This window comes from Panthera leo, chromosome B3 (assembly GCF_018350215.1).
Source record: "Panthera leo isolate Ple1 chromosome B3, P.leo_Ple1_pat1.1, whole genome shotgun sequence".
NCBI classification, from domain to species: domain Eukaryota; kingdom Metazoa; phylum Chordata; class Mammalia; order Carnivora; family Felidae; genus Panthera; species Panthera leo.
Window position 1 is genome coordinate 71,976,600 of NC_056684.1, and position 14,671 is coordinate 71,991,270.

A 14,671-nucleotide genomic window follows, 5' to 3' on the forward strand; every position below is an offset into this window, starting at 1 on the left:
ACATTGATTTAGTTTGAACCCTTACAACAACCCAGTGAGGTAGGTAGTATTCCCAGCTTACTTATAAGAAATACTGAGGTAAGTTACACAAGATCACACACTGTTAAGTTGAACAGCCAGATTTTGACCTTGAAATCCCAACTACAATACAAACTTTTATTTAAATAAGGAAAAAAGCTATTGTACAAATATTACTCTTCAGGTACAGCCTGCAGAGCCATGGCTGTAGATGCTCAGCTCTGTAAGAAGTGCGTCTATAGATTTTTAGGTTTAGAGATGATACCATCTGGATACCTTTGCTTGAACCTGGCAACCACATCTGGATCTAGTAGGTGGATCCCATCCAGTTGGTTTCCAAGGGTGATCCTGAAGCAAGGATAAAGGGGCAAACCAAAACATCCTGGAATTAAAAGGCTTAATATTGTTAAAAGATGCATACCTTTTATTAAGGCTGCCTATAATTTCATCAAATACTCATGCCAATTCTTTTAAGACTTTAATACTAGAATAGTATATGGTAGTATGACTGGTTAGGAATTGGGCACAGATTCTGGTGTCAAAACAGGCTGGGTCTGTATTACTTAAGAGTTAATAGTGAGAACAGCTAATTCACAGAGTTGCTGCCAGTAAGTATTCTTCGGATAAGTAAAACACTAGCAGCATATCTTTCAAGGCTCTACTAACGAGATGAAAGATATTAAAACTGTTGACAGATTAAATGGATTCTTAACCACCAGGGGGCAGGTTCAATATATCTCGTAGAATAATTGAGGAAGATCTTTAGTGGGCACCCTGGAGAGCAGTGGTTTGAGTCCTAAAACCTGATGGGTTTCCAGTGAATGTTGCAGAAGCCCCATAAAACAGTTTAAATACAGGAGCACCTGGGTGGCTCGCTTAGTTAAGCGCCCGACTGCGTTCACGTCATGATCTCCTGTTTCATGAGTTTGAGCTCCACGTTGGGTTCTGTGCTGACAGCTCAGAACCTGGAGCCTACTTCAGATTCTGTATCTCTTTCTCTGCCCCTTACCCACTCATGCTCTGTCTCTCTCTCTCAAAAATAAACATTAAAAAAAAAATTTTTTTTAATAAAAAACCCAAACAGTTTAAATACAAGCTTAGGTGGCTTATGAATCCTCTGAAGTCTATATTTAGACAAGTGGCATATGAGGTGAAGTTCTACTAATATGTGTCCTTGACCATAAACACTTTGGCCCTTGAGGGCTAGCAGGTCTCTGGTCGCCTTACCAATTGGGCTGCACGTTGTGTGGTCGTCCAAACAACTCAATCTTGCGAGTGCCAGGGGATAGTCTCTCAATCATGCCATAGATTTCATCTGGTTTATGACTGGTAGAACGAACCTAGGAACAAGGCCCAAGTTACTTTTAGGTTACCAGAGATTCCAATTCTAGCCCTTTTCATTTATGATCAAATGAGAAAACCTGGAACACCCCTGACTTGAATAACATGGAAGGTCTGGATGCCTGGAGAAGCACATACCTCAGCTACGATCACATCACAATCCAGACCCTGGTTGAAGCCTTGGGGATTTCCTTTGACACCAACCTGCTCACCACAAAAAACATATTACCTAATGATACCACAGCATTTGAACTTTTCCTCAATAAGAAGTCCAACCAATTTCCCTTTTTGTTCCACCTCTTGTACTTGGGCCCCCTTGTCGCTCACCAAGCAGTGTTCTTTCCCATGGTTCAACCAGTGACCCGTACGGCCTGTCCGGATGATGCGTTGCAGTTGATTTGTCTTCACCCAGATAATTTCATCTACCCGTTCATAACTGGAATATACGAAAGAGAACCAGGGCTTTAATCAGGCTTTCACAGTTTAGGGTAGTACCATCTACTCTACAAAGGCAAAGACTCACAGGGAACACTTGGAGAAGGGAACACATCTCAACTACAGCAATTACATTTTTATTTCCTTCAAAAGAAAGCAACACAACAATGATCACTACTTACCCCCAGAGGTTCAGACATTCTCTGCCCAACTCCATGGCCCTAAAAAGAAAGGTTAAACAGCTACTTCCATGCCCATATATATTCATCCCTTCAAGGTATCTTAAGTGTTTTCAGTAGATATTCAGTGAACATTTACATGCAAGACACCATTAGGGCAACAGGATGGATCGAAGAGTGAAAAGATGAAACAGTATCTACTCTCAAAGGCCTTACCTTTCACAAGGAACAAATGTAAAATTAAACAGAATTCGAGGTATCATTTGTGTTAAACAGGAATTAGGGTCTCAGGAAAAAGAGGCCAACTTAGTCATACATTTAATAGCCAGGCTAGGAAAACCCAGGATTTTATCCCCACCCAGAACTCACTCTGTACTACATCTGCCCATACCTACATATCTTTGAACTGCATTACCTGCCTGTGACCCAGAGGAAGAGAAAGCCATCATCCTGAAGTACTGGTATGTTGAGCCTGCGCATCTCATCATCTGTCAGGGTCCCATAGGGCAGCTCCATGTGAATATCCCAGGGTGGGTCAGCCATCACAACTGCAAACTTGCCCAAGATACTGACGTCCAGGTAGCGGATATCACAACAGATCCACTGCATGAGGTGGTATTTGGTCATCTTTCCTTCCTTCACTCTGAGATTCATGGCCCCAGTCCCTCTTTTCCATTTGATTTTCCTATTCCCTTATAAATATGTATATCCCACACCATTCCCAATCAGCAAGATAGACTGCTGATTATACCTGCTTTTCCTACATGGATGGCTGCCCTACTCATACAAGTTCGTAAGTTGAAAATAGTTTTCTGAGCAGACAGGTACCTGAGGAGGGAAGAGTCGATCTGCATTCGAGTCACCTCCGACACTCTGTGTAAGAGCAAGCTCCTGGCTAGGTGTATGGTCTTTGCTCCCAGGAGCCTCAGAATCCATGCAAGCATCAATTTCATAGTGAACGTATTTGCAGGTATCCATGTGGAAACACGTGTTAAGGAAAGAGCAGTCACCTAATGATTCATCAGTGTGTTTATTGATGATTCGTCTGGGAAAACAGAAAGGGAGAATGAGAATCAAGACGGTGTTCCAGGGGCACTTGGACGGTTGTTGATTAAGTGTCCAACTTCAGCTCAGGTCACGATGTCACAGTTCATGAGCTCAAGCCCCCGCATCACGCTCTGTGCTATCAGCGGAGAGCCCGCTTCAGATCCTCTGTCTCCCTCTCTCTGCCCCTCTCCTGCTCATACTCTCTCTCTCAAAAATAAACATTAAAAAAAAGATGGTGTTCCAGAATTAGATCCCATAGATCAAGTTCCAAATTGTTTCAAACTCTTGTCTTTTATTACCCTCTCCTAATTTTATTTTTAGAGCTTCCTCTAAGTTTTCAGAGAAAAAAGGCAGGTGATATGGAAATCCATAATTCACACTAAAGAGTTTTAATTCCTCTCTGGGCAAAGACAACTTTCTTATCTTACAATAGGAAGGGCTTGCTGATTAGAGCTGAATAAAATGCCGACCTAAGAGCCCAGGTTCCTATTTCTCCTAAGATCATCCTCCTCCCAGAGAACTTTCAATGGGGCTCAAGAGTTGCCTTCCTATTGCAAGAAAGGGGCATTTTTAAAAAATCTCACATCTATTTGGGAGTGCAGTCTGTGTTCCCTCCCACAGAACACTACTTCTGAAAGCATACCTTCAGAATCTGGGGGTCTAAGACAAATCATTAAAACCATTTAATAACAGGAGCACCTGGATGGCTCAGTTGGTGAGGTGTCGGACTCTTGATTTCAGCTCAGGTGGTGATATTGCAGCTCTATGCTGACAGTGTGGAGCCTGCTTGGGATTCTCTCCCCACCCCCCTCTCTCTCTGTCCCCCTCCCCCACTGTCTCTCAATATAAACAAACATTAAAAAAAAAAAAAAAAAAAACACTGAATAATAGGATTAAAGACAGAATCCCAGTAACAGGAAGGAACGTCCTGAAAATGGATGACTGCTTCCAGGAGACCCACCCCACCTCTCCCCCTCCCAAGAGACCTGAAGTGCAGCTTGCGACAGGGTCGATCAGCATCACTGGCTTTCATGCACTCCTCCTTTGTTCCATAGTCACAAAACTCTTGTACTTGGGCCCGACCTCGTGAGCGAAACTTTTCAACAATGGATTGTTCCTTCGCTGTTGTTGTATTTAATAACTCTAGGATCTCCTGACTGACCTGTGACAGAAGAAGCCTTGGACTTAAAAGCGTTTGCAGATAAAATGATCCCTAAACCACCTCTCCAAATTCTACCTGACAAATGTCCTGTTGTAGGGGTGAATGAGCTAACCTAAAATGGGAAAACTAGAATCCTAGGAGAAGAGATTTGTCATGGGTTCAGTTCTTTCTCACAAATCCACATTTGGGATGAAATTAAAATATAAGAAGCCTGGTTCCTACTGCTAAGCATTAAGCTAACCTCCCTTCTCCAGGAAAGCAATCCTTCCCACCAAAACCACTTATATTTATATAATCAACACACAGTGCTAAGCACTTTACTGTTTAGCTCAGTCTTTGCAACAATTCTAGAAGGGAGGTACTCTGGTTATCCTTACGTTATAGATGAAGACTAAGGCTCAAGAAAAGTTAACTTGTTCAGATTCACACAGCTAGAAGTAGTAAATGGATAAGAACTCATTTGGGTCTGATATTTATATCAGAACCACAGTAACTGTGGTCACACTCTTTAATCATCTGTTTCCATATTTATTAATAGTCCATGTAACTACCTTCCAGTATTCATCTCCATTCATCTCCCTCTATTTCTAAATTTGGATTCCTCTTCTCTTGATCTGATGATTCTTCCAAACAGATCCAATGACAAACATCCTCTAAATCAGTTTCTCAACACTGGCATTACTGACATTTGGGGCTAAGTAATTCTTTGTTGTGTGGGGATTATCCTACTATGATTGTAGGATGCTTAGCAACAGTTTGTCTCTACCCACTAGAATGCCTGTAGCACTCCTCTGTGTTGTGACAACCAAAATGTCTCCAGACATTGTCAAATGTTCTCTGGGGGGAGCAGGCTGGGGGGCAAATTATCCCCAGTTGAGAAGCACTATTCTAAACCCTCAACTGTAAGAACTGCACCTTGCTTGCCCTAGGGGTAAAACCCTCCCAATGAAAACTATAATTCAAAGTGTATGTGTGAGTGGTAGCTGGCTCAGTCGGTAGAGCATAAAACTCTTGATCTTGCAGTTTTAAGTTCAAGCCCCATAATGGGTGTGAAGATTACTTAAAAATAAAATCTTAAAAAACAAAAACATGTATGTGTGAAAGCATTTCCATCCACCCCTACCTTCTTGCTCTGTTGTTCCTTAGTAGACTGTTGGTTCAGAAGGCTCTCTATCTCCAGATCAACATCTGAGGCAGCATGTTTCCTTGATTTCTTGGCTGGCTCCTTGGTTGCTTCTGATGCTGAAGAGGCCAGACCAGAGGCCAAAGAGCTGGCAAAAGCAGCTACCGTGGTTGAGTCCTGCTCTGCACGCCGCTTCTGCCCTGTGATAGTTCCTGCTATTTCCCCAGGGCCCTTCTTTTCTGCCACAGCGCCCATCATGGCAGAGAGCTTGGAATGATCAGCATAGGTCACAAGAGTGGGATGTGCATCATCTTGTAAGAGACCTCGTTTTACCTCAATCAACTCCTGAGCTGCAAACTTCTGTAGCAGGCTTTCCACCCCATCTTGAGTGGCAGGGGCATCTGGCTAGGGAAGGAGGGGAAAGGCAGGCAATAAAACACTGACCATGAACTGAAGAAAAGAAGTGGTACATCCCAACCCTGTCTTATCAGGTCATTACCGTGGAGATGGCAAGACGGATGGACACAGCATCAGTGGGCAATGTTAAGGTCAGATCAGAGAGGTGGTGCAGCAATTTCTTCTCTAATTCAGGGTCTGTAGCTAGTTCAGGAACTGCTGAAGCTGTGCTGGGCTTCGGGCCACCAGAAGTGGGTGCAGCAGGCACTGGACTGTCACTGCGGAAGGTGGGAGACAGTGCTGCCTCTGGATTTCGTAGATCTGGGAATGAAGAAAAGTGAAGAACATGAAAAAGGGCAACCAAGGTAGGCCTATACATTCCTCAGGAGTCCAATGCTCCAATAGTCACAGCACACAGTTATTTCACTTCATGTAGAAAATCCTCTGACCAAATTTAGCACTAGATAACCTTTCCTCAATCATACTCAAGTGTTCACTGCTTTGTCAAGATAATCCTGAATTTTCTGGGAACCTCTTACCTTTCCTCTAATGAGAGGTGTTTTCCTAATTCCTGTCCCTGCTGTGTTTCAAAAAAAATTAGCAGCATGGTAGATTTCTTTGTCCATACCACCTCCCTTTAGTCACTCTAAATGACAACTGATATAATCAACCCAAATTTAAAAGCCAGAAATATTTTCAACAACCTAAAAACTGTGATCCAATCTTTTGAGGAATGGAGTTTGAATTTTAATGAATCAAGGCCACTGGTCATCAGAGGGTATATAAAATGACAGTGTTGAGGATAAGAAAGTGACTTTTTTTTTTAAAGATTTTATTAATTAACTTCTACACGCAATATGGGGCTCAAACCTACAACCTTGAGATCAAGAATTGCATGCTCTACTGATAAGCCAGCCGGGCGCCCCTAGAATGTGACCTATAACACTCAAATACAAAAATCTTATAAAATTTTGTGACACCCTGGTCACCAAATGATACTTCCTGACCGTATTTCTATCACTTACCTTACTACTTCACAAGCTGGGTAGCCATCATAACCTTAGTAGGGCTTAAGAACTCAAATCAGGACAAAAATATTACCTTTAGGAAAGCTTAAAATCTATGATTATTTAGTTAAAATACAGATGGGAGCATCTGGTTGGCTCAGCCAGTAGAGCATGCAATTCTTGATCTGGGAGTTGTGAGTTCAAGCCCCACGCTGGGTGCAGAAATTACTTCCTTTTTAAGTTTATTAATTTATTTTTGAGAAAGAGTGTGTGCACGTGCACATGCAAGTGGGAGAGGGGCACAGCCAGAGGAAGACAGAGGATCCCAAGCAGGCTCCACACTGTCAGCACAAAGCCCAACGCAGGGTTTCAACCCACGAACCATGAGATCACGATCTGGGCTGAAATCAAGCGTCAGAACCTCAACCCACTGGATCACCCAGGCGCCCTGAAGAGATTATTTAAAAATAAAATCTTTAGGAAAAAAAAAAAAAAAACAGATGAAATACCAAACTCAGGACCTGTATCAGAACTCTGTTAAATTAAATATAAGATATAAGTGGGTCATTATTTTACATTTAGAAATATTTAAGTTACTTAAACATTTTTACTCTAATGGAATTTTTAGTAAAATTTGACTCAGAAATTCCAAGGGTGGGGGGTGCCTGGGTGGCACAGTCGGTTAAGCGACTTTGGCTCAGGTCATGATCTCACAGTTTGTGGGTTCAAACCCCACTTTAGGCTCTGTGTTGATAGCACGGAGCCTGGAGCCTGCTTCAGATTTTGTTTCCATCTCTCTCTGCCCCTCCCCCACATGTGCTCTGTCTCTCTCTCTCTCAAAAATAAATAAACATTAAAAAAAAAAAAAATTTTTTTTTAATTCCAAGGTAAATGGAGCTGAACTATACCAAACACCTTGCTAGGATATATTTTATGTAAAAATAAGTTATAATCTATTTAGAAAACAGACTTCACAATTCCATACTACCCGGAAATGTTAAATAACTCACAGAACTTTCCTTACTTTGCTTATGATTCCTTTATGTTCTGCTGAATCTTGGAGAGTAGAACTTTTGCCAGATAAACTGATACAAGTCTTTTGTTTTGTTTGGCAAAGAGATATGTATACATGGAAGGACCATTGAAGCACTTTGAAGGTCTAGATGAGAAAGAATTCAAGAGCAAGGAACTTAAGCTAAAAATACTTCAGAAAGGGGCACCTCGGTGGCTGTCAATTGAAGTGTCTGACTTCAGCTCAGGTCATGATCTCATAGTTTGTGAATTCGAGCCCCTCTCTCAAAAACAAAAACAAACATTCAAAAAAAAATAAATGAAAGAAAGAAGAAATAAAAGCGACAATTATTATTAGCTTACTTGGAAGCCTAAGGGCAAAATTTCTGCACTGAACAGGATTTTAAACTAGTGAAGTCCTTGGGATTCAGCGATTCAAGGAATCCAGTAAATTTGAAATAAAATACCCCAATTACAATTTACACTAGGATAAAACGCTGAGCTTTTTCTTTTTTAATGTTTATTTTTGACAAAGAAAGAGAGAGCATGAGCAGGGAAGGGGCAGAGAGAGGGGGACAGAGAACCTGAAGCAGGCTCCTCAACGGACAGCAGAGATCCCGACATGGGGCTCTAATTCATGAACAAAACACAGGACCCAAACTGTGAGATCATGGCCTGAACTGAAGTCAGATGCTTAACAGACTGAGACTTTTTTCAAAAAAATCAGTTAAGCTTTAAAAGTTTTTGAAGTAACCAAAAATTTCTTTCATTAAGCAACCTAACTAAGCACAATCAATGATAAATATTAAGGCAGAGGACACACAAGGTATTTTAAAATTAGGATTTCAGGCATTACATCCACACATTGTTTTATATATTATATACTGATATAACTCATATTTTTGTTTTATACACTGTATACAAATATAACCCATTATACATTTTTAACTCACAGAGTATGCCAAAGGGAGCAAATCACATAAGTTACTAAACCAAAAACTCTGATTATAGAACATGGGGCTAAAGGAAGATATAGGTAAGTTTTTTGGGTTTTTTTGTTTTTTCTGAAAGTGAGAACAGAGTTTATTGAAGACACAGAGAGAGAGCAGACAGAGTGTCCAGGAGATTCAGAAAGGAAACGAGAGGACAGTGAGTCTCCAGATGTAGTTAAGTTTTAAAACAATACTCAGTATATAGGTCCTTTGTTATGTAACTCTGAAATGTTGAATATTTTAGGTAAGCCATAAATTATCCCTTACCTCTCCCCCTTAATTCATATTCAAACTTTGTGCCAGGTACCTTACATATGGTGCTTCATTAGTAAGAGATTTGTTTTTTAAAAAAAGCCCTAACAGGGCATCTGGGTGGCTCAGTTGGTTAAGTGTCCAACTTCAGCTCAGGTCATAATCTCGTGGTCCATGGGTTCAAGCCCTGCATCAGGCTTTGTGCTGACAGCTCAGAGCCTGAAGCCTGCTTCAGATTCTGTGTCTCCCTCTCTCTGCCCCTCCCCTGCTCACACTTTGTCTCTCTCTCTCTAAAAAATAAATATTAAATTTTTTTTAATGTTTATTTATTTTTAACAGAGAGACACAGACAGATTCAGAGACAGAGCATGAGTGGGGGAAGGGGGAGAGAGGGAGACACAGAATCTGAAGCAGGCTCCAGGCTCCGAGCTGTCAGCACAGAGCCGGACGCGGGGCTTGAACTCACAGATTGCGAGATCATGACCTGAGCCAAAGTCGGATGCTCAACCAACTGAGCCACCCAGGTGCCCCTCAAAAATAAATATTAAAACAAATAAATAAACATAAAAAATAAAAAAGATGTAACAAAATAATAATAAATAAATGAAATATTTAAAAAGCCTAAGCTCCTTATAGATAATCCCTATTACACCTTTTTTTAAAACCACCTTAAGAAAGATATTAAAAAATAGGGGCTCCTGGGTGGCTCCATTGGTTAAGGGTCCAACTCTTGTTGATTTCAACTCAGGTCTTGATCTCACATCAAGCCCCTAGTCAGGCTCTGTGCTGGGCGTGGAGCCTGCTTGAGATTCTCTCTTTCCCTCACTCTGCCCCTCCCCTGCTCATGGTCTCTCTCTCTCTCTCTCTCTCTCTCTCTCTCTCAAAATAAATAAACATTTTAAAAAAATGTTTAAAGAGGAGCCTGGGTGGCTCAGTTGGTTAAGCATCCAACTCTTGATTTCAGCTCAGGTGATGATCTCACAGCTTGTGAGATGAAGCCCTGAATCACGCTCTGCGCACTCACAGCATGTGAATAGGGCTCAAACCCATCAACTGTAAGATCATGACCTGAGCCGAAGTCAGACCCTTAACCAACTGAGCCACCCAGGCACCCCTAATACTTGCTCCTCTAAAAAGTAAGCTGGTGACATGATTCTGATTATGAATCCTTGTGTTAGTAACACCTCCTGGCAGTATTCTTTTCATGGCATTCAAGACATTAGAGCTGAAAATACCTTTTAAGGTTATTGGGAGGAGAGGCTCATGTTTAATATTGAATTTCCTGAAGTCACATGCAAATTCTTGCATGTATATACTCATTTGGGGAAAAGACTCCAATGTTTTTTCATTCTTAAAATGGTTTACTGGCAGAAAATGACTAAGAACCCCTGGATTACAACTCCTTCAGAAAGTATTTGTTCAGTTATTATTTCAGTACATTTACTGAGTGCTTCCACTATGCTGGCAAGTATGTTAATACTCTGCCTCCAATCCAATGAAAATTTCTTCGTGCTGTGTTCAACAAAGTAATACATAATACTTGAGCTTACTCTTGGGTTAAAAGCTCCACTGACAGTAAACGAAATACTATTAGCTCAAAGACCTAAAAATATGGCCAGTCTAGTAATATAACATTGTATGTAAATTACACTGTCATTAATTATACATAGCCAGTCTACTAATTTGCTCAACTATGTTAACATCTATATGCACATCTTCAATTCCACTGATGAAATATATTGAGCAGTTCATATATTTACCATGTTCTAAGCCTGGCCAAGTCCATTTTGTTTCAATTAAAATATAATAAGAATGTATTCACGGTAATAATCTTCATTTCCAAAAGCTGTACATTATTTCTACGGAAAACAATGTGGTGGTTCCTCAAAAAACTGAAAATATAATTACCATATGATCCAGCAACTCCACTTTTTTGATATACCCAAAAAATCTGAAGCTGGATCTTGAAGGGATATTTGTACACCAATACTCACAACAGCATTATTCACAATAGCCAAAAGTTAGAAGCAACCCAAGTATCCACCACCAGATAAATGAATAAACACTGTACAGACATACAATGGACTTTTCTTTGGCTTTAAAAAGAAATTATGACACATGCTACAATAGGATGAACCTTATGGATATTATGCTAAATGAAATAAGCCAGTCACAGAAAGACACATATTTCATGATTCTGTTTACATGAGGTGTCTAGAGCAGTCAAACTCACAGAAACAAAAAGTAGAATGATGGTTGCCAGGGACTGGGCAGAAGGAGAACTAGAAAGTGATTGTTTAATGGGTACAGAATTTCAGTTTTGCAAGATGAAAAAGTTCTGGAGATTGGTTGCACCATAATGTGAATAAATGTCAAGCCACTGAGTGTACACTTAAAAACGGTTAAGACGGTAAATTTTATTTTTTTTTAATTTTTTTTTTTTAACGTTTATTTATTTTTGAGACAGAGAGAGAGCATGAACAGGGGTGGGTCAGAGAGAGGGAGACACAGAATCTGAAACAGGCTCCAGGCTCTGAGCTGTCAGCACAGAGCCCAACGCGGGGCTCGAACTCACGGACCATGAGATCATGACCTGAGCCGAAGTTGGCCGCTTAACTGACTGATCCACCCAGGCACCCCAAGACAGTAAATTTTAAGTTTTATGCCACAATTGGAAAAAAAAAAAAAAAGTACTTAAAAAATGCCAAACTAGAGGCATCTGGGTGGCTCAGTTAGTTAAGCATCGACTTCCAATGATGTCATGATCTCATGGTTCCTGAGTTGGAGCCCCACATTGGGCTCTGTGCTGACAGCTCAGAGCCTGGAGCCTGCTTCAGATTCTGTGTCTCCCTTTCATTCTACCCCCGCCCCACTTGCACCCTGTCTCTCTCTCTCTCTCTCAAAAATAAATAAGCATTTTTAAAATTTTAAAATAAAAATAAAAATGCCAAACTAGGACACCTGAGTAGCTCAGTCGGTTAAGCATCTGACTCGATTTCAGCTCAAGTCATGATCTCACAGTCATGGGAGTGAGCCCAGAATCAGGCTCGGTGAGGACAGCACAGAGTCTGCTGGGGATTCTCTCTCCCTCTTTCTCTGCCCATCTCTATCTCCTGCTCTCTCTCAAAAAAATAAATAAACATAAAAAACTGCCAAACTCAGGAAGGTCTCCCAGTAATTCTTTGTCCATGGTATTTTGTATTTGTTAATGATATGGATACATTTCAGGTCATTGTTATCCTTGCCTTTTCTCATTGAGCTTAGTAGTAAACAATTAGGTACCAGATTTCAGCAATGCTATAAAAATCAAGAGGTAGTTAAGAAAATTTTTATTTCCTGTGAGAAAAGAACAGAATGATCTGAATTTTTAGCAAGACTTTGGTTATATCTTACATGAAAAATTGATTAGTAAACAAATAGAGTGTGTCTCATGATGTTTTCCTAAGAATCTTAATGCTCAAATCAATTCTTTGGAATAACCAAAATAATTCAAAGAAGGAACAGTGATAGGCTGCTATATTTTGTGTTTTATGTCTATTTATTCCCACAATAGATGGGAATATATCAAATGGGCCAAACAGAGCTCTGGGCCAGAAGACAATATATGTTTAAGCACAAACTTAAAAATATTTTTAGAGAAGTCTTAACCATATTATCAGGCAGATGTACTAGGAATCTTAATCATATATTATTAAGTGGGTGTATGAGATATTTACATCCAAAAAAAGAATACTTACATTCAAGAGAGAATACACTCTTGTCAAAATTATTAAACATGTTTAGCAAGAACCTGTATGAAATATCGACATTCTAGTAGTTAGGTTTGCATATGGCACAAAGTTTGGTTAATACCAAAGTATGGTTATTACCATGGAAAAGTGAAGTTGAATTTAAAATTGACGATTAGGGGCGCCTGGGTGGCTCAGTCAGTTTAGCTACTGACTCTTGGTTTCAGTTCAGGTCATGATCTCAGTTAGTGAGTTTGAGCCTTGCATGGGGCTCCATGATGTCAGTGCAGAATCTCTCTCTCCCTTTCTGCCTCTGCCCCTCCCCTGCTCATTCCCACTGTCTCTCTCATAAATAAAGAAATAAACATTTATCAATAAATAAATAAAGAAATAATAAAATTGACTACTAATTAATCCCTGATCATATGACTTGTACTTCTTCCTCTACTTGCCCGGCCCTCTTCATTTCTCTTTAATTATCTAAGTCTTATATAACCATCAAGATCAAATCTCAAGTGCTAATTCCTTTCATGCCTTTACTGACTAAACCCGACTCCTTACTCTTCCCTTCCCTGTACTTATTGTGGACTCATTCATTCAGCATTTTACATATATCACATTTAAGTTCTGACTTTTTAGACGTATCGATCCTTTAACCCCAACTACATTTTAAACCCCTTGAGGGCAGGAACAATGTGTTACTTATATTTGTCTAACTAGACTTATGCACACTGTAAATACTCCATAGATGTTTGTTTATTATGGTGTGAGTGTCCTGACAGGACATCTTCTAGTTCCAAGGGCCAGAACACGAGTACAGGGACCTAATATGTACCAAGACAAGATTTAGAGATCGACTCCAGTATACAAATAAACACTGGAACAAAGTACCACAAGGATGACATGGACTATCCTTGTAGATCTCGATAACTGAGTTGCCTTAAATAAGCCAGGGCTTGTGCTGGGGTGGGGGTAGATACCGGACAATCATCGGAGGTTCCTTCAAGTTTTAGGACTGTGACACAGCGGGCAACAGGAAGAGAGAAAAAGTGTAAAACCCGAAAATAAATGTTTCCAGATATCTGCTTGGGATGTAAATGGCTAAGACCATACCAGTTCCTCTACTCATTTAGCAACTCTGTGAGGGTCACTGAGGTAAGCACTGTGGGTACAAAGGTTCGGACCTTGCTCTCACGGAGCCCACAGTGGCAAAGAAATGACCTCGACAAAGCAGTCGCTGTAACGCAGGGAAGAACAAAGCGCCATAGGAGCAACAAAAAAGGGGGACTTACTGCTTCATGGGATAGGGGGCTGAGAGGCCTAGCAAAGCCAATGTTCTCGCAGACTTCAGAGGAGTCGGCCAAGCGGACGGGGGTGGGGACCAGGCTTCCATCCCAAGAAAGTGAACTGGAAGAAACAAGGCCCGCGAACGGAACCGCGACCATGTCCAGGAGGACGAAGCGTCTGTGCTGCTCAGGGCGAGGAGAGTACTGATGTACCAGGCATTATTAAATAAATGGCCTCCTGGGGAAGGGCACCGACTCGGGAGCTCTTTTTCACCAGGGTTCCCTCCCACCCTCCCTGGCTAAGTATCCGCCCGGACAGCCCCGCGCCTCACCCAAATGCCCCGAGTCCTGCTTCCGCCTCCGCTGCAGCCTCTCTCGCAGCGAGTCCAGCTGCTTTTTGTGGGCTTGGATAGAGCTCCACGTGTCCGACATTCTAGTTTCTCAGCCCAGACACGTCTCGAATCAGGCGCGGCGGACTAGCACCTCCCAGCCCCGGCAGCAGGAAATCTCCTGTTCTCACGCGGACACCCCCAGGCTAACCGGAAAGAGATCTGGGGAATACGCTGGACGGGAAGTTATTGCCCGTTTCCCGCTCGTTTTGAAGCTGAAATAAGAGCCACCTTAGGTGTTGGCAGGATGGCGGAAATATTTTCTATCGGAGCTCTCTCGTTCTTCCGGGTGCCGTGAGGCTGTG

At 41.3% G+C, this 14,671-nt stretch overlaps 1 protein-coding gene across 1 annotated transcript; it reads right to left on the reverse strand.

Annotated features, from left to right (window-relative positions):
* Positions 1-135: 135 nt before the first annotated feature.
* On the reverse strand, positions 136-14,582 carry METTL3 (methyltransferase 3, N6-adenosine-methyltransferase complex catalytic subunit). Its single transcript, XM_042942654.1, has 11 exons — positions 14,310-14,582; positions 5,805-6,022; positions 5,306-5,710; positions 4,007-4,182; positions 2,802-3,018; positions 2,389-2,576; positions 1,977-2,015; positions 1,687-1,795; positions 1,498-1,563; positions 1,246-1,358; positions 136-366 (listed from the first exon to the last, which is right to left on the reverse strand). Exons 1-11 carry the CDS (start codon positions 14,407-14,409, stop codon positions 255-257), a joined length of 1,743 nt encoding a protein of 580 aa, XP_042798588.1. The 5' UTR covers positions 14,410-14,582; the 3' UTR covers positions 136-254.
* Positions 14,583-14,671: the final 89 nt, after the last annotated feature.